General features: G+C 43.6%; 1 protein-coding gene across 7 annotated transcripts in view; it reads left to right on the top strand.

Moving 5' to 3' along the window:
* The window catches only part of NBEA (neurobeachin), a 564,577-nt gene that overhangs the window by 207,307 nt on the left and 331,443 nt on the right, over positions 1 to 25,827 (top strand). For all 7 annotated transcript variants that reach the window (XM_083169798.1, XM_083169794.1, XM_083169792.1 and 4 more), the window contains exons 19-22: positions 3,927 to 4,008; positions 5,366 to 5,489; positions 6,763 to 6,955; positions 16,386 to 17,408. In XM_083169798.1, coding sequence (XP_083025924.1) covers positions 3,927 to 4,008; positions 5,366 to 5,489; positions 6,763 to 6,955; positions 16,386 to 17,408 — 1,422 coding nt within the window. The remainder of the gene's footprint in view (positions 1 to 3,926; positions 4,009 to 5,365; positions 5,490 to 6,762; positions 6,956 to 16,385; positions 17,409 to 25,827) is intronic.

The following is a 25,827-nucleotide window of genomic DNA, read 5'->3' as shown; positions in this document are numbered from 1 at the left end:
GTTACCGCGGCACAGCGATGTGGCGTCAGCCTATTGGTTAATCAGGCACCGCCCCCAGCTCTCATTATACTCCCCTCACTATACACATTCCTAGCATTCATATTTGCATCCACATTTCTCACGTTATATAAATTCCAGCTATTCCTGGAATTTACCCAACGCTTCTTATTCCTTTCCTCCCGTTACACAACAAGCCCCCATTGTAATGATTGATCACAGCGCACTAATGGTCTCCTAAAAGCTCCTGTACTACAACTTGCATGATTAAATTTGATATTGGTTTAGTCAAATGCGCACCAAGTGCCCAGGAACCAGTTTGACTAAGAGCAGATATGTCTGTAACAATTATACAGTATATGACATGTGCAGAAATTGGTGACATTAATCTCTATAATTACTTCCATAGCTGCTCAGCTCTCCCTGTCTCGCCAAAGCCTTGCAGAGTGCTGTGCCAGCGTCTGCTTGCGCTGGTATTGTGGCTCCTATGGCTTATCACCGGTTTAGTGAAATTACTGATATATTGAGATTCATCTTTAATATCGAAATAACAAATGGAATAGGCGTTCTAACATTAATATTCTAGACCCACATGAAAGCTGGAATTGAGGTCAGCATGACATAACCAGCTACAGTAACAGGGTTATATTGTGACTTTATTGTGTTCTACATTCTTGCCTTCAGCACCTGGTACGGTACGGTGCAGCGTTTATCACATTACAGGGGGAACTGAGGATTGCATACAGAACGTGGCCGTGTGCTGCTGGAAAATAGTGAAAATGATTCATGGAAATAGAAATAGCTATATCTAACCTGTCTATAAGGAAGAAAACCTCACCAGATCTGATTAGGTTTGGAACCACTAGGCATGAAGTGCTGCGTCCTCTCCCGGATCCTACTCACAGCAATATAACCCTTCCGCACTTGTGTCTGTAAGCAGTGGTAAGGGGACACTTGGCCGCCATCCAGAGCTCTTAAGCAAAGGGTTATTTGTTCCATTCATTCTGAACTCCAAACACTTAACATTTGTAGACTGAAAAGTTGGAAAGGGTAAATGAGCAACACTGCAGAGATGAGCCCTGTCCTGTATCTAGCTTTCAGTTAGATACCTCCTCTGTGTCAGTGCATCTGTCATGGATAGATACAGTCTAATATGGCCATGTTCTCTTACAGATGGACAAACCCAGCCGGTGGCTTGTTGGAAGCAGTTATAATAAAGGGTGTATCTAACAATCCATTAAATATATAGGGGTATCCAATTACCCTGTTAAAACATCGGGAGCGTAAATAATATTCCGCTTATTGTCCTGATGTTTTGCTTTTTTATTTAATCTTCATCTATACCTGTGTGTTTTCACCCGATTAGACCCATTTTTGCCAGCTTATCAGCGCTGATTAGATAGCCCCCGTGATCCTAGTATCTGCGATCAGCAATAGCGGGTAATAGGATATTGCCCTTTGGCTTATCTACATGTTTACTTATTTATTTCTTTATTAACAGTTTCTTATATAGCGCACACATATTCCGCAGCGCTGTACAGAGTATAGTTGAACATTCACATCAGTCCCTGCCCCAGTGGAGCTTTCAATCTATATTCCCTACCACATGTACACGCACACACAGACATGCTAGGGTTAATTTTTGTTTGGAGCCAATTAGCCTACCAGTATATTTTTGGATTGTGGGAGGTTACCGGAGGAAACCCACGCAAGTACGGGGAGAATATACAAACTCCGCACAGTTAGAGCTATGGGTGTTATTGAACCCATGACCTCAGTGCTGTGAGGCAGTAATGCTAACCATTACACCATCCGTACATGTTAAGGTGCCCACAGGCGCATCAATTATCGAATGCGTTTTGTACTTTTTAAGCACAAATTGCATCTTATGTACAATTATCGGGTGGTGTTTATGGGCTTCAGCATAGCACAGTAAAATTGATGCGTCTGTGGGCACCTTTACTTGAGCTATAAAATACAGGCTATGCAATCTGAACTTTATACACTGTGCTATTTAAACTACATAAGATTTGGACTAGACTACAATATGTTATATATAATTTAAATATCTGAAGTACACATCGCATGCGATTCCCTACACAGGGTGCAATTGAGCAGGCTTAACGGCATTGTAGTCCCTGTGAAAAGCCATGAATTTGGGGACACTACACTCATTCACAGGACAAAATATAAACCAAAATAAAATCATAACCTGCTCCTTCTTTGGTCCTATGACCTCTCTCCACTTGCTTTCATACAGTGAATGGCTGTCGGCACTATGATTGGTGGACAGTTCCACCCATCCACCAATCAGCATGTGGACAGCCATGCACTGTCTGACTGCAGGCATGGAATCATGAAGCAAATGCTGCCTACCTGCTATGATTGTGTGTAATTATTCACAATCAGAGGTACCAGGTAGCATTCTCTATTGACTCCCAAAAAGCTCAGGAGGCAGATGTCCACAGCCCAGTCTGCCTCAGCTCAAATGACCCTCGAACTGGGTGACCCTTGGGCAGCTGCCCATTGAGCCCATACAATAAGATGGTCTTGCCGGCACATACTATTTTGCCTTGAGATATGGACTACCAAGGAGCGTGCATCGCAAGGCAAAATTAACACAGCACAATTTATACAATACTCGATGCGATTTGACCTAAAAAGCTTAAATAGCATGTGAGAATCGCATCGCATTCCGATATATCGTATAAGCAGGTTTTATTCTGTAACAGTGGTTATAAAATGTTGCTCTGCTTAGTAGGTATAAGGAAGGAAGATTAGTATAGATACAATTCTCTCATACATTGTTACAGCATGCTGCTTTCAAATATCAATGGGACTTCATATTTACCTATCAAGTAACTGCAGAACAGAGTGTTTCAGTATATAAACGAGATCATTTAGACCAATCCACATCTGCTTGAACCACAACCACCCCAGCACATCAGTGCTGTTGCCTTACATGCCATATCCTGTATGTATAGGATAACACCACATTGGGTAGGTATTTATAGCATGGATCCAGCTTGCAGCGTAAGGAGTTAATGACCAGGAAATCCCAGTGATGCAGGGATGATTTATTCACGCTGTGAGGCTAAACGTGACACTTCTAATGCTGCTTGTCCGGATTGTTATACTTCCTGTCCTTCGCTGCCATTAGGACAGCGGCCCAATGCAGCATTTACACACTGTCTTACTCATGACCTTTAAAACTTAGCAGGTCTTTTATTCCTCTCCAAGGCAAGCGTGTCACGGAATGATCTGCAGCATTTATCGCCCGTTTCATTGGCTGTCCGTTCTTTAACGTATCATTGCTGATGAAAAAAAATATACTTCACAAGCAGTTGATAAAACAACATGGAAATTACAAATTATATTGCTTTCCTCAACCCCAATCTGTAATGTCCCAGCCACATCAAGTGGAGGTATAGCAGGGACTGCAGTGTCATTTGCCGCCTTTTCCTCTCATGTGCCTTTTTTACTCTACCTCTGCAGCGGCAAAGGTAATTTGGCTTTACCGCCTACAGAGTTGGTTGTCAGTGCAGCGCCTCCACAGAGCCACTGTTATGGCATGCACTTCTGTTCCCATCTCTATGTTCAGATCAGCTATGCACCATTACTGGACATACCACAGTCTTTAGTAGAGCTGGAGGTTTCTCCTAGCACTACTGGGAAAAATACACGTTTGGGAAATGGGAACCCAGAGTTTGAAAGCTTCATTCTTTGGGGAAATGTGCACAATCCTAAACCTAACAGGCTCCACCTACATTTCGTTTGTCGGAGTCAAATTTTTTTTATGGGTTTGGCCCATCATGTTTTTTAATCATTATTTTCCTGACCAATTATTTGTCAGTTATGATACATGCAGTTAGGCTGTAATATTAAAGCTTTTGGATGGTTGCAAGAAATTGGTCTGTTTTCTTCTGCAGATTCTGACAGAGCAGGTTTGCACTCAAGTGGTCCACAAGCCTCACCCAGAGCCAGATTCAACTGTGAAAATTCAGAATCCCAGTAAGTAGTTCACTACCCATTTTCTTTCATAAGCGTGCCACCTCATGGACATAGCCCTCTTCTAATGGTACCTTCATTCCAAATATTATAACGGTATTATAAATAAGATGACAGAATCCCTCATAAATGCACCTGCCAGCTGCGTACAGGTTAGCCATTTTGTTATGTAAGGAATGTGTGGTGCCTTATTGTAGTCTTGTGAAGTGATCACTTGTATTCTCATATATGTATTCTCCAGCCGGCATAATGGCTGCTTCCAGCGTCCGTAGGCAGCAGGTGCACTTTGGTCTGGTGTTAGGATTTTTTTCTTCCATAAATAGACTATATATCGTCATACATTGCCATCTACTGGCCATTGAAAATTACTACATTTTTTTTAAATTAAATTCTACCCCTAGATCAGGCATTCCCAACCACAGTCCTCAAGGCACACCAACAGTGCAGGTTTTAGTGATATCCAGGCTTCAGCACAGATGGTTTAATCAGAATCCCTCAGATACTAATTAAGTCACCTGTGCTCAAGCCTGGATATCTACAAAACCTGCATTGTTGGTGTGCCTTGAGGTACGTGGTTGGGAAAGCCTGCCCTAGATGTTCAAAAATATCAAAACATTATTGATGGATTCAGATCTGAGTGAGTTACATCAGGGATGGGGAACCTTCGGCCCTCCAGCTGTTGTGGAACTACACATCCCAGCATGCCCTGCAACAGCTATAGCATGGCCAAATAGCAAAACTGTAATAAGGTATTCTGGGATGTGTAGTTCCACAACAACTGGAGGTCCGGAGGTTCCCCATCCCTGCTCTATATAGACAGTGTTAATGAATGGACAATTTGCCGCCTTTTTCAAAAAGCCACAAATTTGATAGGTAACAAGACCAAAGATATTTCACAAATAAACATAGGAAAATGTATTTACAGTATTACAATGTTTGGCTTTGTGTGGATATTTTCTAGCAACAAGCGGGAATAAATTGTATTAAAGCAGTGTTTCCTTCTTTGTATACAACCTGCCTTCTCTATATGGGCCAGATGTACTAAGCTTGAAAAGTGATAAAATGGACAGTAATAAACCACCAGCCAATCAGCTCCTACCTGCCATGTCACAGACTGTGTTTGAAAAATGTCAGTCAGGAGCTGATTGGCTGGTGGTTTATCACTCTCCATTTTATCACTTTTGAAACTTAGTTCATCTCGCCCTATGTGACATGTACATGTGCTTAGTGGAACTTCTTTATAAAAATTTTTTTTACTGTAGTTCTCATGTTACATCAGTGTAAAGGCTCCTGCTTACAAGATGCTTCTTACATTTATAGGATGATTTGTATCCTAACTTCATATCATTTTCTGTTCTAGTGATTCTGAAGGTAGTCGCCACACTGCTTAAAAACTCCACTCCCAGTTCCGACCTAATGGAAGTGAGGCGCCTCTTCCTGTCTGACATGATAAAGCTTTTCAGCAACAGCCGGGAGAATCGAAGGTCCGTAAAACCAAATCGTTTTTAACATGCTAACGGTTTTTCTCATGGTCAGCATAAGAGATTGTAATTTTAACAGCAATTGCTGATTAAATATGATTTTTCTTGAAGGTGCATTAAGCGTAATTCAGCTCCATTGTTGGCACATATTTGATGTATCACGCTATAATTCTTTTAACCCCATTGAGTGCCAACATCTCTGAGAGACGTGCAAAATATCAGCAAAAAAATGCCCCAGCGTCGCTCACATTTGTTATACAAATTCAAATAAAAAATGTTGTGTAAAAATATATAATTCCAATAGACAGTAACCAATACAGGTCGTTATAATGCTTGGCATTTTTCACACCTCAAAGGGTTAAACCTAAATGATTATATGCAGCGCTTCTTATGGTTTTGTGTTGCATGCGTTTTACTGAAAACTGCTAAATTCCTTTGCCACTTATTGACAGGCACAGGTTAGATTTGGACTTGCAAAGTGGCTATGCGGGCACGTTCTATTTACCGCTATATCTAATAAGAACAGTGGGCTATTGTGTCTAATAACAGGGCTAGTCTGTAGGAGACAGGGCAGCCATACATCTGCTTGTAATAGAAGTGGAACATTTGCCTGTATTTAATAGAAGTATACCAGGAGTCGAGCTGGTTCTCCCCCTTACTACTGACATTGTTCTGATTGTTTATCGTGAAGGGTGTGGTTTATGTGGGAGGGGCTTACTGATGACTCCACATCTGCAGTAGAGAACCCAAACCCCATAAATCTGTTTGCCAACTGCATACAGATGCCCTTTATTTTGTAGCTTAAATGGGTCCTATATAATATATATTCATACAAAATTGTGATGCCATTAAATTATGTAATCTGTCGCCAAAAGTCTGTGCTGCAGTTACTCCAAACTGACCCTCTTGGCATGCCAGGTAATATGAGACTCTTCTAGCGTGGGGCATCTTTTTTTCCAAAAATGTGTCTTAGTCATGCCGCAACGTGACCATGACGCAAGAGGAGACTGATTTTATTTTTTCCACAATACAAGTTCTGTGCTATGTATACAGACTCAGTCACACACAATATACAAGTCTCCTGTCTCACATTACTCCGCACAGTCTCCTCGTGCATCTTAGCTGTATTGTGTAGTGATTAAGATGCATTTTCAGCAGAAAGGGCGCCACATGTTAGCAGAGTGGCACGGGACCGGGCGGCTCACTCTCACACCAGTGTGTGAGGTATGTTTTACCTAATTCTATTAAAGAAACATTTTGTGGCTGTGCTTCCCAGGTGCCTCCTGCAGTGCTCCGTGTGGCAGGACTGGATGTTCTCTCTTGGATACATTAATCCCAAGAATTCTGAGGAGCAGAAGATCACAGAGATGGTTTACAACATTTTCCGGATACTTCTATATCATGCCATCAAGTATGAATGGGGAGGCTGGAGAGTCTGGGTGGATACGCTCTCTATAGCTCACTCTAAGGTACTGTGGTCTTTGGAAGTCCATGAACTCTTATTCTCAAACTTGTACTTTCGTATATTCATTTGGTGCCACCTTGTGGTCTCTGAGTTCAGTACCTCATGTTGTACACTTCCAGAACTATCCATAATGACCTGTTTACATACACAGGGAGCTACAGTAGGTGTGATATAGTGTTAGCGGAACATGTTTATTAGTATAAAGGGAGCTATCACCTATATTTATTCTTTTTAATACCTTTACCCTGCTTTTGTGCTTTATTTGGGCACTTGCTAGTTTTGTAATTAAGCAAGATCCCAGTATCCTAATGATCCCTGGAAGAGATCCAGTGAAGTGCTAGGGAGGACAACCAGCTTCTGAAAAATCCACCACCACCAAGTCCAGGGGTTATCCGTTATGTATGTTTCGGTTTTTTTGGTCCCTGCGCACTGCTCCCGGTTGGTTGGGGTTAGCTGCTTCACTTCCCGGATGACCGGTCCGGTTGGGGATGTACAAATAGATAGTGGATTAAGTGCAGCGCTCTACCCCTTTTTGTGTTGGCGTGGTTGGTAAATGAATAATGGGCAGGTGTTGGTGTTAAAAAGCTTTACTTCATAGTGCAAAAGTTTACAGAAAAATGTAAACATGCAAGCATCAGTACAGTCACGATGTACATATACATAAAAATATGAGGGAAACAAATTTTATGACAATAATGCAGAGGAAATAGCAACAATTAATAACAGGTTATTATGCGGGGAGGGGGTTGGGTGTTCCTGGAACAGGGTTCCCGGTTGGTGGGGTTTGGTATGGGGTCCAGAATGAGAGTACCAGGGGTGGGGAGGGGGTTGGTGGTCAAAGTTGATATCGGTTGGCACAGGTTCGGCGTCCCGCTTGCCTGCTTTGGAGTTATGCCCTCTGATGGTACAAGAGGTCTGGATTGTCGGCTTGTGGGAGCTGGGCGGTGGATTGCGGGTCCTGGCGGGCAGCCCTCTGGGTGTCTTGTGGAGGTGTGAGGTAGGTGCAGTGAGTCCGGGGTTAGCCGGGGTCAGGGTGATTGCCTCGGTCTGGGCGCTCCGTGTGTCCTCTTCACGGACCGGCTTGACTAGTCAGGTGTTCAGCTGTAAGCCGTCTGCCTTCTTAGTCAGTTGCCGCGGCCAGGGACGTGGAGTGTCTGGCTGAGCCCGTGAGCGGGAGTTGGCTGGAGTGCGTGTCCCCCCCCTCCGTCACGGTGCTCAGCCGACGGACCTCGGTTATTCACCTCTTCCCACTATCTATCCGTTATGTATAGCAAAGTGTCAGCTCCTAAATGCAGCTGCTGGCCACGAGGCCTCCAGTAAGTGAAAGTACCAGAAGAGGAGCTGCCGCCACAGAGCTAGTGTGAGAGAGAGGGATCTAACAACTAGTAGCGTGGTGGACCTCTCACTATAACCTTCCTCTCCGTATTTCAGTTTCTAACAATAAACACAAATTGTATTTGGTACTGATCTGGCTTAGGGTCTGGTTCAGGCTTAATAGGTCAGGCCCAGTTTCTGATGGTCTGGGTCTGCACATGCCAGAATGTGTGCATGTGCAGACCCCCTGTGGATGGCTGCTCGGGGTGGGTGAGTCAGCATCCGCCCCCTTTTCGTCCATCTCTGTCCTTAAAAAAAATCATTGTAGAGTGACTTATTTATAAAGGGGAGTAAAAATCATTCGATTGTCGGCGACCATCAAATGATGTCTCTCCCCTTCGGCTGCATGTTCTCATACACATCCCCTCGCACACAAAGAAGAGAAGGTTGACCACCCTAAATAGGTTGGAACTCGGGGCGCTTAATGTGAGCTGGATGTCAGAAGCTGCTGTAAAGGGCAGGGTAGTTAGTCCTGCAATAGCAAATATCTGGAACAAAGAAAGAAAAAAGCTGCGCTAGGTACTCCTGGGGTACCTTAAATTAAAATTTGTAACAATTGGATGGACTGTACAATATTTAATAAGAATATTATCACATATAGATTAAAAAACACCTGGTAACAGTAATCCAATAATCAGAGGATAGTGCACCCACTCTACCAATGGGAGATCAATGAAGTGGTAGTCCGTTCCTAGTAACGCCCTATGTTTGAGACCATGAAAGATGGTATAATTACCGCCCCTTGGTACTCTTGGCAAATAATGTCCACGTGGTCAGCCCATGGAGGTAGAATAACCAATGTCCACTGGATTTGGAGCTGAGGGACTTCTTAAGTAATGTCTCTTGTTCCAGAGTATACAACCATGGGAGGGGGGTTATTGGAGGTGATGTCGGTGACTAGCAAGGGGATGCTGACGGTGGTGTTCAGCGGGGCGGACCTGACCTGTTCGCTAGGCTGTTAGTATATTCATCCGAGCGGACACGTCTGATTCAGGCCCCTAAATAGTAAGTCGCTGCAATGGATACAAATAAATGTATAGACATGATCTGTCTGGACCTGCCCAGCATAGACATGGCTCATGATTGGGAGTTTACATAGGAATCCAGGAGTATGACAAGCCTGCATCAAAAGCATTGTTGTCACAGTTGTGCAGTATATTATTAGTAATATCCCTACTAGAAGGGCACACATACTGTAGATTAGCTCCAAGCTGGGCAGAAGGCAATAACCCACTTGTATGTTCCTGGACTGAGAGGAGCTGCAGCATCCGGCATGTTTGTGTATAATATCTGCTTATTAGTTACATCCAATGCAATTTGTTGGCCAATTCAATTTTAAAGGCTGACTAAATTAAAATGACAAGTATCCTTCTATTACAGCCCTAAATGTAGCATTCATACAAATAAAGATGTCTCCAATCCTCACCAACCCTGACATTATTTGAGATAAGTCCAGGGGTGTAACTCCCAGGCAGGGCAGCCGAGAGGAATGCCAGGCCCTGATAAGTTTTGGGGGCGTGGCCTAAGTGTGGGGACACCTCACACACTTAGGCCAAGCCCCAAAATGTTTAGAGGAGGGTGAAAGAAAACTCTAAAAACTGTAATCTCAGCAGCAGCACACACCTACAGCATGTGCTCAGCATGATCTCTCACGCGGTCAGTCAGACACTCACGCTGAGCCTGCTGTCAGCACAGCACATGCTGTAGAAGTTTGTGCTGCTGTTGCTGCCCAGAAGGGATGGAGGGGGAAGGGTGGGGTCGGACCCCCCCCCCCCCCCCCCCCCCTGGCTGCCCTGCTCCCAGGAGCAATAGAGATGCTTGCCTCTGGGCTCCAAGCACCTGTGTGGTTACAGCAGAATCCAACTGTGACCGCTGCTCTTCCACCAGACCTCTGCGGCGCATCCGCTGGTGCTGCAGATTTAGTCAGCTCTGTCCCAGGAGCCCTGCTAACACCTACAAGCTACAATAGAAGACAGGACCACTCCCACCTGGTACCTCTCGGCCTGTGCTGCAGCAAGCAAGGGTGTGCCCACTGCTGGACTGTGATGTAGTATTTTGCAATGTCCTGTAGCATCTGCCTGTAAGTCTACTGAAAGTCACGGAAGGAAGGTCTTGGCAGATGCGGTATAGTGAATGTATTCTCATCACTAAATGTAACTGCCACAGAGTAGGAGCTTTCACATATCATTTATTGTGACTATATTTTAGGTTCCATGACCCTGCTCATAAATAATCCTGTGGTATTATGTGTAGCTAGTGGTTGTGATTTACATTGCATTACCGGAATAGCACTTTGTTCGGAAAGAGGACACGCATTGCTTTATACTCGCAGCTAACTGCGGTTCTGAACTGATCCTAATCAATATTCTTATTGATTTAATTATAATCCACTATATGGAATAGTAATACAAATATAATATATATATATTAACAGTTTCTTATATAGCACATACATATTCAGCAGCGCTTTACAGAGTATAGTTGAACATTCACATCAGTCCCTGCCCCAGTGGAGCTTACAATCTATATTCCCTACCACATGTACACACACACACACACACAGACATTCTAGGGTTAATTTTGTTGGGAGCCAATTAGCCTACCAGTATATTTTTGGATTGTGGGAGGAAACCGGAGTACCCAAAGGAAACCCACGCAAGTACGGGGAGAATATACAAACTCCGCACAGTTAGGGGGATATTCAATCTCCGGCGAGCACCTCCCATCGGGGAGATGCCCGCCGGGCCCTATTCAATGCTGTCTTCCCCGACAGCATTGAGCAGTGTACCTTGGCAGAACGAGCCCGACATCACTAGCTGTCGGGCTCGTTCTGCCGGGAAGTGACGAGCTGCCGGCTGCAGCTCGCCTCTTCCCGGCCGCAACTCGCGGCCACGCCCCCTTTTCGCTCCCCAGGCATTCGGGACATTGAATCCCGCCTGCGTGTTCTCGGTCGAGCTGACCGAGAACGGGACTGGGTCACGGTGGTCGAGCAAGCTCGACTGCCGTGACCCTGACATTAAATACCCCCCTTAGAGCCATGGTGGGAGTTGAACCCATGACCTCAGTGCTGTAAGGCAGTAATGCTATGCATTACACTGTCCGTGATGCCCCTAAATATATATATATATATATATATATATATATATATATATATATATATATATATATATATATATATATATATATATAGGGGATAACCCTTTCACTGCGCTAAGATAGTAGGCCGCACCTCTATAAGTCCCCTCTGTTAGTGGGGGAAGGAGGACAACAGATACAACAAAGATACAGAGTGCGCCTTTGTTTGTGTCACCACCACCACCAAAAGACAGGTGTATAATTGACACTTTTTTGTAATTTCATACAATTTATTAAAATGAATAAAAGGCGTTTTCAGCAAAATTTCATTCGTATGCAGTCATATTTTCCATCATTCCAATAACCCGACGCGTTTCGTCATTTTGACTTCATCAGGGGTATAACAAAAAATGACTCTAGGTGGTAAGAAACAAAAAGTTGGCTTAAATATTTAGTATTTCCATCACATTTATGGAATTTTCATTGAATGTGTAATAGTATACATACCGGTAGAAATAAGCTTCAACTTAAAAAAGACTGGTTCTTCCTTAATTCTTGAACCGACTAAAGTTTTAAAATTCTGTAATAATTATATAGCAACATAATTAGAAGGTGAGCTTTTTGATGGTAAATTCATAATAATAATAATTTCATAATAATTTCATGAGGAGATAAAGGGAGGTACAGGTACATACCGATAACGATGTTGAAATGGGGCAAAAATAGGGTGATGAGTGGAGAGGTGAATTCGTCTGTCCTCTCTAAAATACAATGGGGGTTCATGTAACCAGTGTACTTAAACCAAGAAGAAAACATTTTGGGTACAAACATTATATTATAGAAATGGCCCAAAGGTATCCATATTGGAGTAGTGCCTGGTTTGGGACCTGTTATACAGCCTGACAAATTCACATATTATAATCCCCTATCAGGGGGGGGAAAGAATCTATACAGAAATATATTAACAGTATGATACCTTAGTCTCACTGCCAATTCAACTACAATATATAGCATATGTAACAATACACGGCAACGGTATAGCAATCTGAAGTTACATGCTAATATTCAAAAAATGATTCAAATGTGGGGCTGCGGATTCTACATTTACAATCCATTTTACAAACAGTGCTTAATGCAACATTTCTGTCATAAACGGCAATATTGTGGCAATCCAATGTTACATGCTAATAAGGGGCAACCAGTCCCATGGATACAATTCCTTACACAAACAATACTGATTCAATGAGGGCACTTTGTTGCAATTGACAACAGTGTGGTCAGGACTTATGACAACAATATAATCCAAACATACAATTACCATACGAATTTTTAAGGGATTAATACATATCCCATATTTACATTCCATATATCTATATAGAGACATCCTAGTCAAAGTAAAAGTTAAAGAGCGCTTACCACAGCAGTGTATCTCTCCTATCATGCCACTCCAATGTCTGCATGGTTTCTCTAAGGTGAACTGAGCTGATATATATAGTGGTAACCTGTCACTTCCGGTTTGGCGTTTTTATCTAAGTAATAATCCAGGCTAACTAGTAGCCTTTAAGTGGTCCGATGGGGGCGGAGAGTGTGTGGGGGAGAAGGGGATCACACCGGCATATTTTGTTTTGCTGTAGTGCAGTGGCGCATCGCCGTATAACGGGTGTGCGTTCCATTAGCGTGCCACAGTGTGCTTCCGCCCGGAAGCATCGCCGTATAACGGGCGTGCGTTCCATTAGCTTGCCACAGTGTACTTCCGCCCGGAAGTCACTGTCTCTGTAGCCGTGTCTCATGTTAGTGCGCTCCGTTTTTACTGGGAAGCGGAGTGGGTGATATTGGTTCCTACTATTTAATGTGATACTCTGGAATTCCCAGTACCAATGGTGAAATATATATGTATGGGGAATGTATGGCAGATAACCTATCTGCCATACATTCCCCATACATATATATTTCACCATTGGTACTGGGAATTCCAGAGTATCACATTAGATAGTAGGAACCAATATCACCCACTCCGCTTCCCAGTAAAAACGGAGCGCACTAACATGAGACACGGCTACAGAGACAGTGACTTCCGGGCGGAAGTACACTGTGGCAAGCTAATGGAACGCACGCCCGTTATACGGCGATGCTTCCGGGCGGAAGCACACTGTGGCACGCTAATGGAACGCACGCCCGTTATACGGCGATGCGCCACTGCACTACAGCAAAACAAAATATGCCGGTGTGATCCCCTTCTCCCCCACACACTCTCCGCCCCCATCGGACCACTTAAAGGCTACTAGTTAGCCTGGATTATTACTTAGATAAAAACGCCAAACCGGAAGTGACGTGTTAACGTCACCACTATATATATATATATTAGCTCAGTTCACCTTAGAGAAACCATGCAGACATTGGAGTGGCATGATAGGAGAGATACACTGCTGTGGTAAGCCTCTTTAACTTTTACTTTGACTAGGATGTCTCTATATAGATATATGGAATGTAAATATGGGATATGTGTTAATCCCTTAAAAATTCGTATGGTAATTGTAATTATTATTATGAATTTACCATCAAAAAGCTCACCTTCTAATTATGTTGCTATATAATTATTACAGAATTTTAAAACTTTATTCCGTTCAAGAATTAAAGAAGAACCAGTCTTTTTTAAGTTGAAGCTTATTTCTACCGGTATGTATACTATTACACATACAATGAAAATTCCATAAATGTGATGGAAATACTAAATATTTAAGCCAACTTTTTGTTTCTTACCACCTAGAGTCATTTTTTGTTATACCCCTGATGAAGTCAAAATGACGAAACGCGTCGGGTTATTGGAATGATGGAAAATATGACTGCATACGAATGAAATTTTGCTGAAAACGCCTTTTATTCATTTTAATAAATTGTATGAAATTACAAAAAAGTGTCAATTATACACCTGTCTTTTGGTGGTGGTGGTGACACAAGCAAAGGCGCACTCTGTATCTTTGTTGTGTGTATATAGTGCTTTGTGTTCTAGAGTAGTTGTGTGTCCCTCTCCGCTATTACCATGGAGGCAGTAGTGAATAAACCTGCTGTTTGGATGGTTAGCTGTGTTGCTTTAGTGAGTTCCGGATTAACAAGATAAAGTACCGTTATGCCGTAATAGTTAATATCCACAATGTAAAATGAAAATAGCAAATCTGAGCCAGACATGCACAATTACGTCCTTGAAGTCTGTTCCTTATTTGCATATACAATGAATGCCGGGAAAAATTGATTGACAGATGTGAAGATGCGCTGTGATTGCCGGTACATGTCTTCATGTTACTTTGTTCTTTGATGATAAAATAAGTATGTGAGGCTTTACCATAGCTACGTGTGTAATAATGTGGCTGCAGTAATACACATTAGGGGAATGCAGCTTATTAGAAGTAATGTGACTGAGTTCAGCACTGAATGATCTGGAGGAAGCTTTGTTTAACGCATCGTCTGACTTTGCATCCAACAAGAACCGCCTTTATTGGACATAGAATTGTCAGAGCAATGCGGTTTATTTGTTCATCTCTGCCTGCAGATTACAAGGGACATGAGTAGTACTGTAGCAAGGAATCTATTCATTTAATATTTTTAACAAAAGTTACTCCATAAGCCATATATGTAGTCTGGGGACCAGTCTTAACCCTTCTTGTAACCAGGGTCAAAATGCCGAGTTGCTTGACCCTGGTTATAAGGTTTGTTGCTTTCACACCGTAGCTCAACCCAGCAACAACCCGAGCCTGACCCGTGTTTTTTCGGCAATGTGAAATGGGTATAATACAGCAGGGGTAAGCAATCTGCAGCACTACAGCGGTTGTGGAACTACATATCCCAACATTCCTTGTGACAGATTTAGCTCAAAATATCAAAAATGTTTTAGGGTCGTGCTAGGAAGCATAGTTCCACAGCAGCTGGAGAGCCACAGGTTACCTACACCTGCTGTAAAATGTTTTCACCTAAATACAAATCATTTACAGTATACAGACTGGAAATAGCCAATCACATACTATATGATTTGTAATCATCCATTACTTTGTAATCACTGCAAAATAATCAATTTCTGACTTTAACTTTTTTAGTAAATTGCCTGCCAATTTAAGTGTGCAAGACACAGCTAAAGCCACTGTTGTGACACATCATAATGGTATTGTTCTTTTAAAGTAATGTTTGGGTAACGATGCATTTTAGAATTTCTGCTGCTGTCCTCTTCAGCAACTGGGCACCGATCAGTTACCATGCAGGAATGTGCCTGCCAACCTTACATGGGCATTTGGCTGTGTTAATGGAAGGCTCCTGTTTCTGTGCAGTATGTCCTGGTGCATTGTCCTGACGGTGTAATGGTTACCATTACTGCCTCACAGTGCTGAGGTCATGGGTTCAATTCCCACCATGACCCTAACTGTGCGGAGTTTGTTTATTCTCCCCGTACTTGCGTGGGTTTCCTCCGGGTACTCCGGTTTCCCTCCACATTCCAAAAATGTACTGGTGGGTTAATTGGTAGGGAATATAGATTGTAAACTCCACTGGGGCAGGGACTGATGTGAATGTTCAAATATTCTCTGTAAAGCGCTACATAATATGTGTGCGCTATATAAATAACTATTAATGATTATGATAATAATAATAATAGGCTGAAGCTATGCATATCCATGTGTGCAGTAACATCCTACTAAATTAACAATACATACTGAATATGTGGAGATGCTCTTTACAATGAATCACTATCCATGCAGCATCTCATAACTCTGGAAGTTTATAACACCACTGAGGCATGTTGTATGGTTTTGCTTCAGTCCTAAAAATGACCCATTGTGTTTAGGTTACAGCAAAATGCCTTAGAATTAGTGTTTCATCTCCACTAACAGAGTAAAGACCTTTCTCATTGTTTCGCCAAAAGGAACATGCATTGTAAACTTCCAGTGCTACTTCTGTTTCCAATTGTGTAACTAAGATTATTATTTTTTTTATATTTTAAGGTCACTTATGAAGCTCACAAGGAATATTTGGCAAAAATGTATGAAGAGTATCAAAGACAAGAGGAGGAGAACATCAAAAAGGGCAAGAAGGGGAATGTCAGCACTATCTCCGGACTTTCATCCCAAGCAGTGGCAGCTAAAGGCGGGCTGGAAATTCGAGAAATCGATGACCTCTCACAGAGCCAGAGTCCAGAAAGTGAGACGGATTACCCGGTCAACTCTGATACCAGAGATTTGCTCATCGCAACTAAAATTTCTGATGAAACAATCACCAACACCGATAGGCCATCAGGTGGGGTACGGGTGGAGGTGCATGACCTGTTAGTGGACATCAAAGCAGAGAAGGTTGAAGCCACTGAGGTCAAACTTGATGACTTGGACCTATCACCGGAAACGCTAGTCAGTGGGGAAAACGGTGCTCTTGTTGAAGTAGAGTCCTTATTGGATAATGTCTACAGTGCAGCGGTAGAGAAGCTACAAAACAATGTTCACGACAGTGTTGGTATTATAAAGGAGAATGAAGAAAAAGATGGCCCTCTAATTACGTTAGCGGACGAGAAAGACCAAACTACTACTAACAATACCTCATTTCTTTTTGATAAAATGACGCATTCAGAGGACAAATTGTTGCCAGAACTGACTAGTGGTAACCACATAACCATAGGCAATGTGCAAGATGCTCATGTCCACATCGGTGTTAATGATGACCTTGGCCTACTAGCTCACATGACTGGAAGTGTTGACCTCACGTGTGCGTCATCTGTACTTGGGGACAAGGATTTTAAAATTCATACAACAGCTGATAGTTTGAGCAGCATTTCCGATAGAGATTTGGCTTCATCTTCTAAAAGTCTAGAATATGCTCAGATGACTGCGACCACTCTAGAAACGGAATCTTCTGGTAGCAAATCCATAGTAAATATGGATGCAAGCGGTACGGTTTCTGATACGGAAAGGTCCGATGATGGCCGCGATCTTGGCAAAGAAATTAAGAAAATTCAAACCACTACGACCACAACACAGGTAAGTTAGTTGCTCTGTATTATACTGGTACGTTGTTGCAGTTATCAGTAGTACTGCAACCGCCTCTATTTTATCATTTTTACCTATTTTTTTGTTTAAGCTCAACATTGTTCGATTTTAACAAAGCAGTTATCTTTGCAATAATCCATTACATACATTATTTTTGAGGGAATGTAAATAAAAATTGTATCTTTTTTGTCCCTGGCACAAGCCGTACTGTTCTAGTGCTGCCTGCTAGGGCAAGCTCAGGGTGGACATTAAACTCCTGTGGAGCAGAAGGGCAATCACCAGTAAATGTTGCCGCCCTGTTGTGGATTGCTCATTGTATAATATGCGGCCCAGGGGTAAATGCATGAAAATGGATTCCTGTATTTTACATGCCATTGTCTCGCATCACATGGCCTATTTTATAACACCCTGAGAAAAGAAAGGGATTACCAGAGCTACTGAATGTTTTAATACAGTTAACCAGATTAAATCCTTTCATAGTCATTGTGATTTCATGTGAGATGCAGATCTACTGTATTGGGCACATATATAATGATGCAGTCATACCATTGACAATCATAATGTCGGCACCACAATGATGATGAATTCTCTGTACATTCCCTCCCGCTTATGCACACCACCTCAACTGGTCACTTCCTCCAAGATTTGGGCCGTTGTGCTCCTTATCTCTGGAATTCTCTACCTCTCCCTGTCAGATGCTCCACCTCCCTACAAAAGTATAAACGGGCCCACAAGACCCGCTGCTTCAATAAACGCAGCCATTTCTCAACCTAACCTTCTGTTTATGCCCATGTCTACCCCTTCTGTGTCACTCCTGTCTGTCTGCCCCTCCCCTTTAGAGTGTAAGCTCTAACGAGCAGGGCCCTCTACTCATGTGTTTTCTTAGTCTATCTCTCTTTCTCTTTACTTACCATTTACTTGTCTTAATTTGTTTTGTACTGTCATTTGTTGTTTTTGTGCTCATTTATTTATTGTTAGGCACTGCAGAACCTTTGTGGTGCCATATAAATAAACAATGATAATAAGGATATAAGGGTTAGGCCGCAGGATTGGAGGGTTAGGGTTAGGCTGCAGGATTGGAAGGTTAGGGTTAAGCTGCCGGATGGGAGAGTTAGGGTTAAGATGCCGGATGGGAGGGTTAGGTTTAAGATGCCGGATGGGAGGGTTAGGGTTAGGCTGCGAGATGGGAGGGTTAGGCTGCAGGATGGGAGAGTTAGGGTTAGGCTGCGGGTTGGGAGGGTTAGGATTAACAATGGCAGATTTAGGCTGCGGGATGGGAGGGTTAGGGTTAGGCTGTGGGATGGGAGAGTTAGGGTTAGGCTGTGGAATGGGAGAGTTAGGGTTAGGCTGTGGAATGGGAGAGTTACGGTTAGGCTGCGGGTTGGGAGGTTTAGGGTTTAGGGCCCCTACACTTGTGAGATTTTGTCAGATTTGACCCAATTCAGAAGGATTGATGTGCCTGTCTGCCGAAATCTGATGTGCCTGACATGTAGGACCCAATGCACAATCCCGTGCGTATTGGGTCTAACCAAGAGATTTATCCTCCTGCACATAGGATAAATCTCAAGTCAATCAGGTGCAACTTGTTGGACAACAAGTCCGTCAAGTGTAAGGGGGCCTTTAGGCTGCGGGATGGGAGATTTAGGGTTAGGCTGCGGGATGGGAGAGTTAGGAGTAAGCTTTAAGATGGGATGTTTATGCTATGGGATGGAAGATTTAGGCTTAGGCTGCGGATGGGAAATTTAGGGTTAAGCTGCAAAATGGAAGATTAGGCTGCGGGATGGGAGCGTTATCTTTAGGCTGCCGGATGGAAGGGTTAGGCCTTGGGATGAGAGATTTAGGCTTAGGCTGCGGGATGGGAGAGTTTGGGATAAACTTTGGGATGGGAGGGTTAGGGTTAGGCTGCAGATTGGGAGAGTTGAGGTGCTGGGGAAAGGAAGCTGGGGTATTAGAGATATGCACTGTTAGGGAGAGGCTAGGAATGCTCACTGGAACTGCATCTCTCTCATGTTTGCAGCTCGACCTGCTCTACATGTGACCACTGGGAATCAGAAGCCTGCTCAGGTCACCGGGAGCAGGTAGTTCTCCATCAGACCACAAGGGAAGGTCTGTTGTCATTCTATAATGTCCGTATTGCAGCAGTGTCCATTATCTGCATTTTGACAATGATGACATTCTCATTTTTATATCATGAATCTCGTCTTTATCTACCCAACCCCATATATGTGCATATAGTCCGTTATTCAGAATCACCCCAGGAAATGGGATTTGCACCTCACCTACACAAAAACACCTGATTCAGAGTTTGACCTTCGCAGATGTCCAATTATCGTAATCTGCAGCTGCTCAAAGACCATTTGCTGCATGCTCAGAATGGCGCTTACACGGTCACCCGTAGTGCTCAGCTGCCACTGCTTCATTGACAGACAGCGGTATTGATGGGGTGGGAGAAGGGATGTCTGATCCCAGTTTGTGACATCCATTGCAGTCATGGGATTTCAGCTACACTTAGGGACGTCTAATCTACGTATTCTGCATGTTCCTCCGTAAAATGGGACGGAAATTCTGACCATCTCTGAATAAGGCCGGGAGTGTAGGCAATATCCATGTGATACATACTCTGCCTCATTACTGCTTTAGATGCCTTCACTCTACTCTCACCCTCTACAAAGATATTTGTAGTCCGTCTACTTTATGCCATTATTACCATGTTGTAAAGTAGTGCAGTCTGTACAGCCATACCATAAGCATATAGTGCTGCATAAGCCAGCCTAATAATGTCACCCCCCTTCAGTACTCATGTATTCAATGCCGCTGCGAGCGGCCGGCGAGGGGGTTAAACTGCGAGGATCACAGAAAACCAGTGATCCTCGCAGTTTAACCCCCGCGCCGGTTGCTCGCACTATGCAACGTTCCGGGGGAATCCTCGCAGTCACAGAACTGCGAGGATTCCCCTAAACTGCGAGAGCCGTGGCTAGTGCAGCAAACTCGCTGTAATTAGCCTCGATTCTCTCAGCTTTTGGAGGCACATACGCCAAATCTCCCTCGCTCAAAAAACGGAGCGAGGGGGAATTTGCGTATGAGGGGGGTCAGTTGAATACTGACAGGGTGAGCGGTGACTGCGAGCAAAAAGTCCTGCTCGCAGTCACCGCTCGCCCACGGCATTGGATATATGTGTGTCCGCACCATACTAAGTTAATCTCTTAAAATATATTTTCATGTTCAGCAAAACAAGGGCATCCAGTGCCAGATAAGATCATGCGTCAGAATGTGGTGTGCAGTCATTTGTGCTAACTGTGCTAACATCATATCCCGCCGGCTGTTATTTTCGTTTCAGATTGAATCACTTCTGTCCAATTGTACGTATGTATGTAAAGAGTAAAGGTTTCAATTTAGTTAAGACTTAACCCCATGAGAGAACATGTACTTCTAAAACATTTAATCACAGTGCGGACCCTGGAGTCTTGCGTTTAGATATTTTATTACACCCTGCCACAGACATGAGGAAATGATTACTGTTTACATATATATTCAGTGGCAATACAGTCTACTCTCTAAGGGATGGTCTGTTCCAAAAGGAGCACAGATGTGTTAGGATCATCCGTTCAGACCAGACTAATTGATATTTACCAGCCATAAAAGGAAGTGACTGGAGATAAGGCTGTTGCACAGCTCTTTCTGTCTGCTTCCTGTAACATGCACTAGAACCCAGGATTTGCAGAGACCAGTCTGTTGCTGCACTCTTAGGTGAATCTACACCGCTCGATAAGCAGCAGCTCGCTTAGAGAATGGCTTAATGGCGCATGGCCGAATGCCCACCAAGCATCGAATGATTGCTGCTGCCTTCAAAATAAGTTGGTTTGAATTGACTTTTATTCACAAGCGCCAGGACAAAGACGGGACTGGCGTCTGACGTCCTGTGACGGAACTCTGTCAGTGCACAGTTTGCTTGTTTGAGCGCTAGGCCACGTACCTACGAGTTTCGTCACCATGACTTCATCAGAGGGCTGGTGACAAAACGCATACTGTAGGGCTTAGCATCTGTGTTCGAACTGAACCCAAGGCCACTATGCTGCCAGCTCAAAGAATTGGTTTTATTTGTTTCTATATACTATTTCCTACTCTAGACCACACATAGTGCTGGAATTTGACAGATGCAGGGTCACATCTTATGGTGCATACACACACAGCGATTTAGGGACATTTTCTAAGCAATCTCTCAAATGCTTAGAAAATACCTCTACATCACTCTTTGTAGGGGCCACAGCGATGGGTGGCCCCGCACGTCGCTAATGCCCAATGACTAATATCCAGCATGCTGGATATAAATCGGTCACTAGCCCTGACAGCATTACTCAGAACGAAGAAGATCTCTTATTGAAAAATAAATTTCTTTACCGTCCAATGAGATACTGGGTTTCACTACTATGGGGATTGAGACCTCCGAAAAGTGATAAAATGGAGAGTGATAAACAGCCAGCCAATCAGCTCCTACCTGTCATTAATTTTTCAAACCTAGCCTGTGACATGTCAGGCAGGAGCTGATTGGCTGGCTGTTTACAGGGCTGCCACCAGAATTTGCAGGCCCAGAACTGACAAATTGGCAGGGCCCCCCTAAAATAAAAATAAAAAGTTTGGTGGAGTTGTAAATACTTTGGGTGGAGGCACAGCTGGGGGGGAAGGGGGATAGGTGAGGCATTAAGATCCAATTTCTTTTTTTTTTTAAAGGGGGATGCAGGGCAGGGAGCACTGGACACCATACCTCCCAACATGACCCTCTCCAGGAGGGACACAATGCTCTGTTCCTGGACTTTCCTGTTAATTTAGGATTACCATCAAATGTTTTAAACAGATTCATTGATAAGAAAGGTGTTTCAACACAGGTTATGGTGATCCTAAAATAAGAGGAAAGTCCAGGAACAGAGCATTCTGTCCCTCCTGGAGAGGGTCATGTTGGGAGGTATGGGACAGGTCCTTAATTGGGAAGCACAGGGCAGGGAAGGCTTGACCTGGTGTGCAAAGGACTGTGATGGTAAGACATGGGGTGCACAGGACTGGAAAGGCTGGACATGGGAGATCACAGGTCACTGCACTGTACTGAAACAATTACTTAACACATGATAGAAATGCTTTTGTAACACCAGTGCAGCTCCCATTTCATTTCCCAGTCCTCACATTAAACTGGGGCTGCCTCCCATTCTCTGCTCCTGTCCTGTCCCATATGCACAGTACCCCCCTACATAACTGTGCTTACATTACATGATGACAGCTTTGTCTGTGCTACGGCACTGCCCCAGACACTCAGTACCCCATTTACATGAAAGAACACTGTGTGAGGTGCCCAGTGCTCTCATTGCATACCGGCCGTGTTATTCATCTGTGCTTCACTGTCCCGGAAATACAGTCTCCATGTTGCCTGGTCAGGAGCAGCATTGGTGCCGGCCCACAATGAACTCAGGCTGGGCGCCGGGCGGCCTCACTGCACGCTCAAGCTGCATAAATAATAATGGCTGGATGGCGCTGCAGATGAATGAGTGGGCGTGGGTGCGGCCCGCCGCGGCTCTGGCAGTGGTGCAGCTGTGTAGAAGGCAAGTGAAGGGGGGAGGGGGATGCTGAGAATAGAGCTGCCTGGGCGCTACCCTCGGTCAGAGCAGCGGGGCCTGGGACTCAAGTACTCCCAGACCTCCCGTGTCGGCGGCCCTGGCTGTTTATCACTCTCCATTTTATCACTTTTTAAGCTTAGTACATCTCGCCCTAGGAATGATATTTGGTAACTGTGCTGTAACCCATGGCAACCAATCAGCAATGACAGAATACTTATTGAGTCTGTCTTTGTTACCACGAGATGCTGCATGTTCTCACTATTGCAGTACTCTATATAACCATTATGATGGTAGAAAAATAAAGAAAAAAAGAACAGTTAACAGTAGCGGGCAACTAGGTTAGCCCCCATGCCCTAACATAGTTTCCATCTGTCACCAAACACTCTGCTCACATTATAACACCCATATCCCCCCTCACAACAGCCATATCTCCAGAACAACATCGCTTCCTGGTGTGAATTTCATACAGGCATGGTGTATATGGTGGGTGATGAACCTTTTTTTTTTGCAATTCTACCATTTGAGTGCCAGCCTCTGATTTGAGACTGGACTGCTTATACATATGTATTAGCTGATGGGGACCTGTCACCAGTCATTTATTGCTAGTTAGTGCGCGTCTGCCTTGCTGCTCATCTATACTTATATATAGCCGTATTGAAGTTCTGCCGCCTGCTCAAGCACACTACAGATTTCCTGCTCACAAAGATAAGCCCAGACCCCAGTATTAATTCCTAGTTTACACTTCGGGGGCAGTCATGTGACGTGAAGACTAGTGGGTCAGAAATGCTCTTATTATTATAGATTTGTCATCGCACGCACACCCCAGTGTTTGAAGTAGTGTAGCAATAAAAAGATAATGTTTGCTGTATTTTGTAGCATTTGTGTAATTTGTCCGTCTCTGAATCCTGATCGCTTTTCTCAGACTGTAAGAGTGGTGCTTGTTGCTAAGCAACAGATTGTAGTTCATCTCCGCTGCTACTGCCCTGCTGACTGAGCTACAAGTGGTATATGTGCAGGGTTTCCGCTCAGACACCAACCATCATTATGCCCTTATATGCAACGCAGTCCTATACCTGTAGCCTAGCTCTCTAGGAGGGTAATTCATTTATCATTCTAAAGGGTTAGTATTGTAAGAGAAATGCAATCTGCAAGACGGGTACAGCCAACGTTTTACTACCCTTTTGAATAGTTTGAGGCTCGTCGGCCCTTATACCAGTAATGTTCTCTGCCCAGCATTTTTTAGATGTGATACATGCTTTGAAATGTTTAAGACGAGGAGGAGTCTTAAAAGTAATCATTTGTGTACTGTAGCAATATGTATACACTATATAACGTGTGGTACACAGATGGGACCTGCTCAGACCTGAACCCATGCCAAGCGGCCAGATGCACTTAGCCTCAACAGTGATACAATGGAGAGTGAAAAATGTCAGGCAGGAGCTGATTGGTTGGTTGTTTATCAAATACAGTCTGTAACATGGCAGGTAGGAGCTGATTGGCTGGCTGTTTATCACTCTCCATTTCATCACTTTTGAAGCTTAGAGCATCTGGCCTAAAGTTTGGTAAGCCAACAATGCCAACCACTCTGTTGCCCATAACAAGCATTCAAGTAATTATTACTTTACTGCTTATGTGACATAGTGGCAAGTGCGGAGTGTTTGTCACTGTGACTGGTGAAATCCTTGCCCCATTCCTGCAGTGTAATGCAGTTATCCCAGACATCATACAGATGGGTATTAGAGCAAAGGTGATGCTGTTCTAAAACAAAAAGCGTCCTCTTGCCTTCTTCTCTGTGAAAGTACATGGGGTGCGCTGCTCTCCCAATTATTTAGGTTATATTCCCAGAAATTCCGGAATGCTCCTGGATATTACATAATGTGGTGCTCCTGGCCAGTGTTAACGGGAAGAACGCAAAGTGAGTAAGAAATTATGTGTATGTGTGTGGTATGGACCCATATTAGGTTGACATGCATTTAGTTGACCACTGAAGGTCGACATGGCTAATATCGACAGGTCAACACAACGTTAATGTGGCGCCTTGGCTGTATAACTCCAGAGCACACCAGATACACCAGATAAGCTCTGGATTCTGAACCATACTAACACAGAACACAGAATGTGTAATAGCCTGCAAGTTGCTGGTGGTGTGGAACTCTATGTGAGTCTTCCCTGTTCTTTTTAAAGCGGCAATCATTTACAAAGAAAAAACAACCTGGTTTTGCACTGTGAATGATTGCCACTTTAAAAAAAAAAAACGGCCAGCACTCTCATAAAAACCTGCACCTATGGCAGCATACATGCTAGTTTTCTGCAAGGTTTAATTTCAATGATTTTTTTTTTAGTATGTACACTGAAATGTATTTCCTCTGGCAAATGTAGGGTTAATTAGTCTCCCAAAGAGCGCAAGAATTGTAGCACTGGCAAATGTTTTTTTAATGGATTAAACTGCAATGTATGTACAATGTGTAATTCCTATAGATTCGATGCTTTCCCTGTCTATGCAAAGCCTGTAGAACAGGCTTTTCCAACCACGGTCCTCAAGGCACACCAACAGTGCAGGTTTTGAAGATATCCAGGCTTGAGCAGAGGTGACTTAATTAGTACCTGAGTGATTCTGATTAAACCATCTGTGCTGAAGCCTGGATACCACTAAAACCTGCACTGTTGGTGTGCCTTGAGGACCGCGGTTGGGAAAGCCTGCTGTAGAAACTAAATAATAATCCATCAGCCCCAGAGATGGACTGCTGTGCAATAGTGCCCCTTAGTGCTCAGATGAGACAATGACGAATACTTTGTTTTCGCAATGC

The sequence above is a fragment of the Crinia signifera genome, chromosome 2 (genome assembly GCF_055691185.1).
Source record: "Crinia signifera chromosome 2, ASM5569118v1, whole genome shotgun sequence".
In the NCBI taxonomy this organism is placed as follows: Eukaryota; Metazoa; Chordata; class Amphibia; order Anura; family Myobatrachidae; genus Crinia; species Crinia signifera.
Note: the sequence above shows the minus strand (reverse complement) of the source record. Positions and strands in the feature narration are given on the sequence as shown.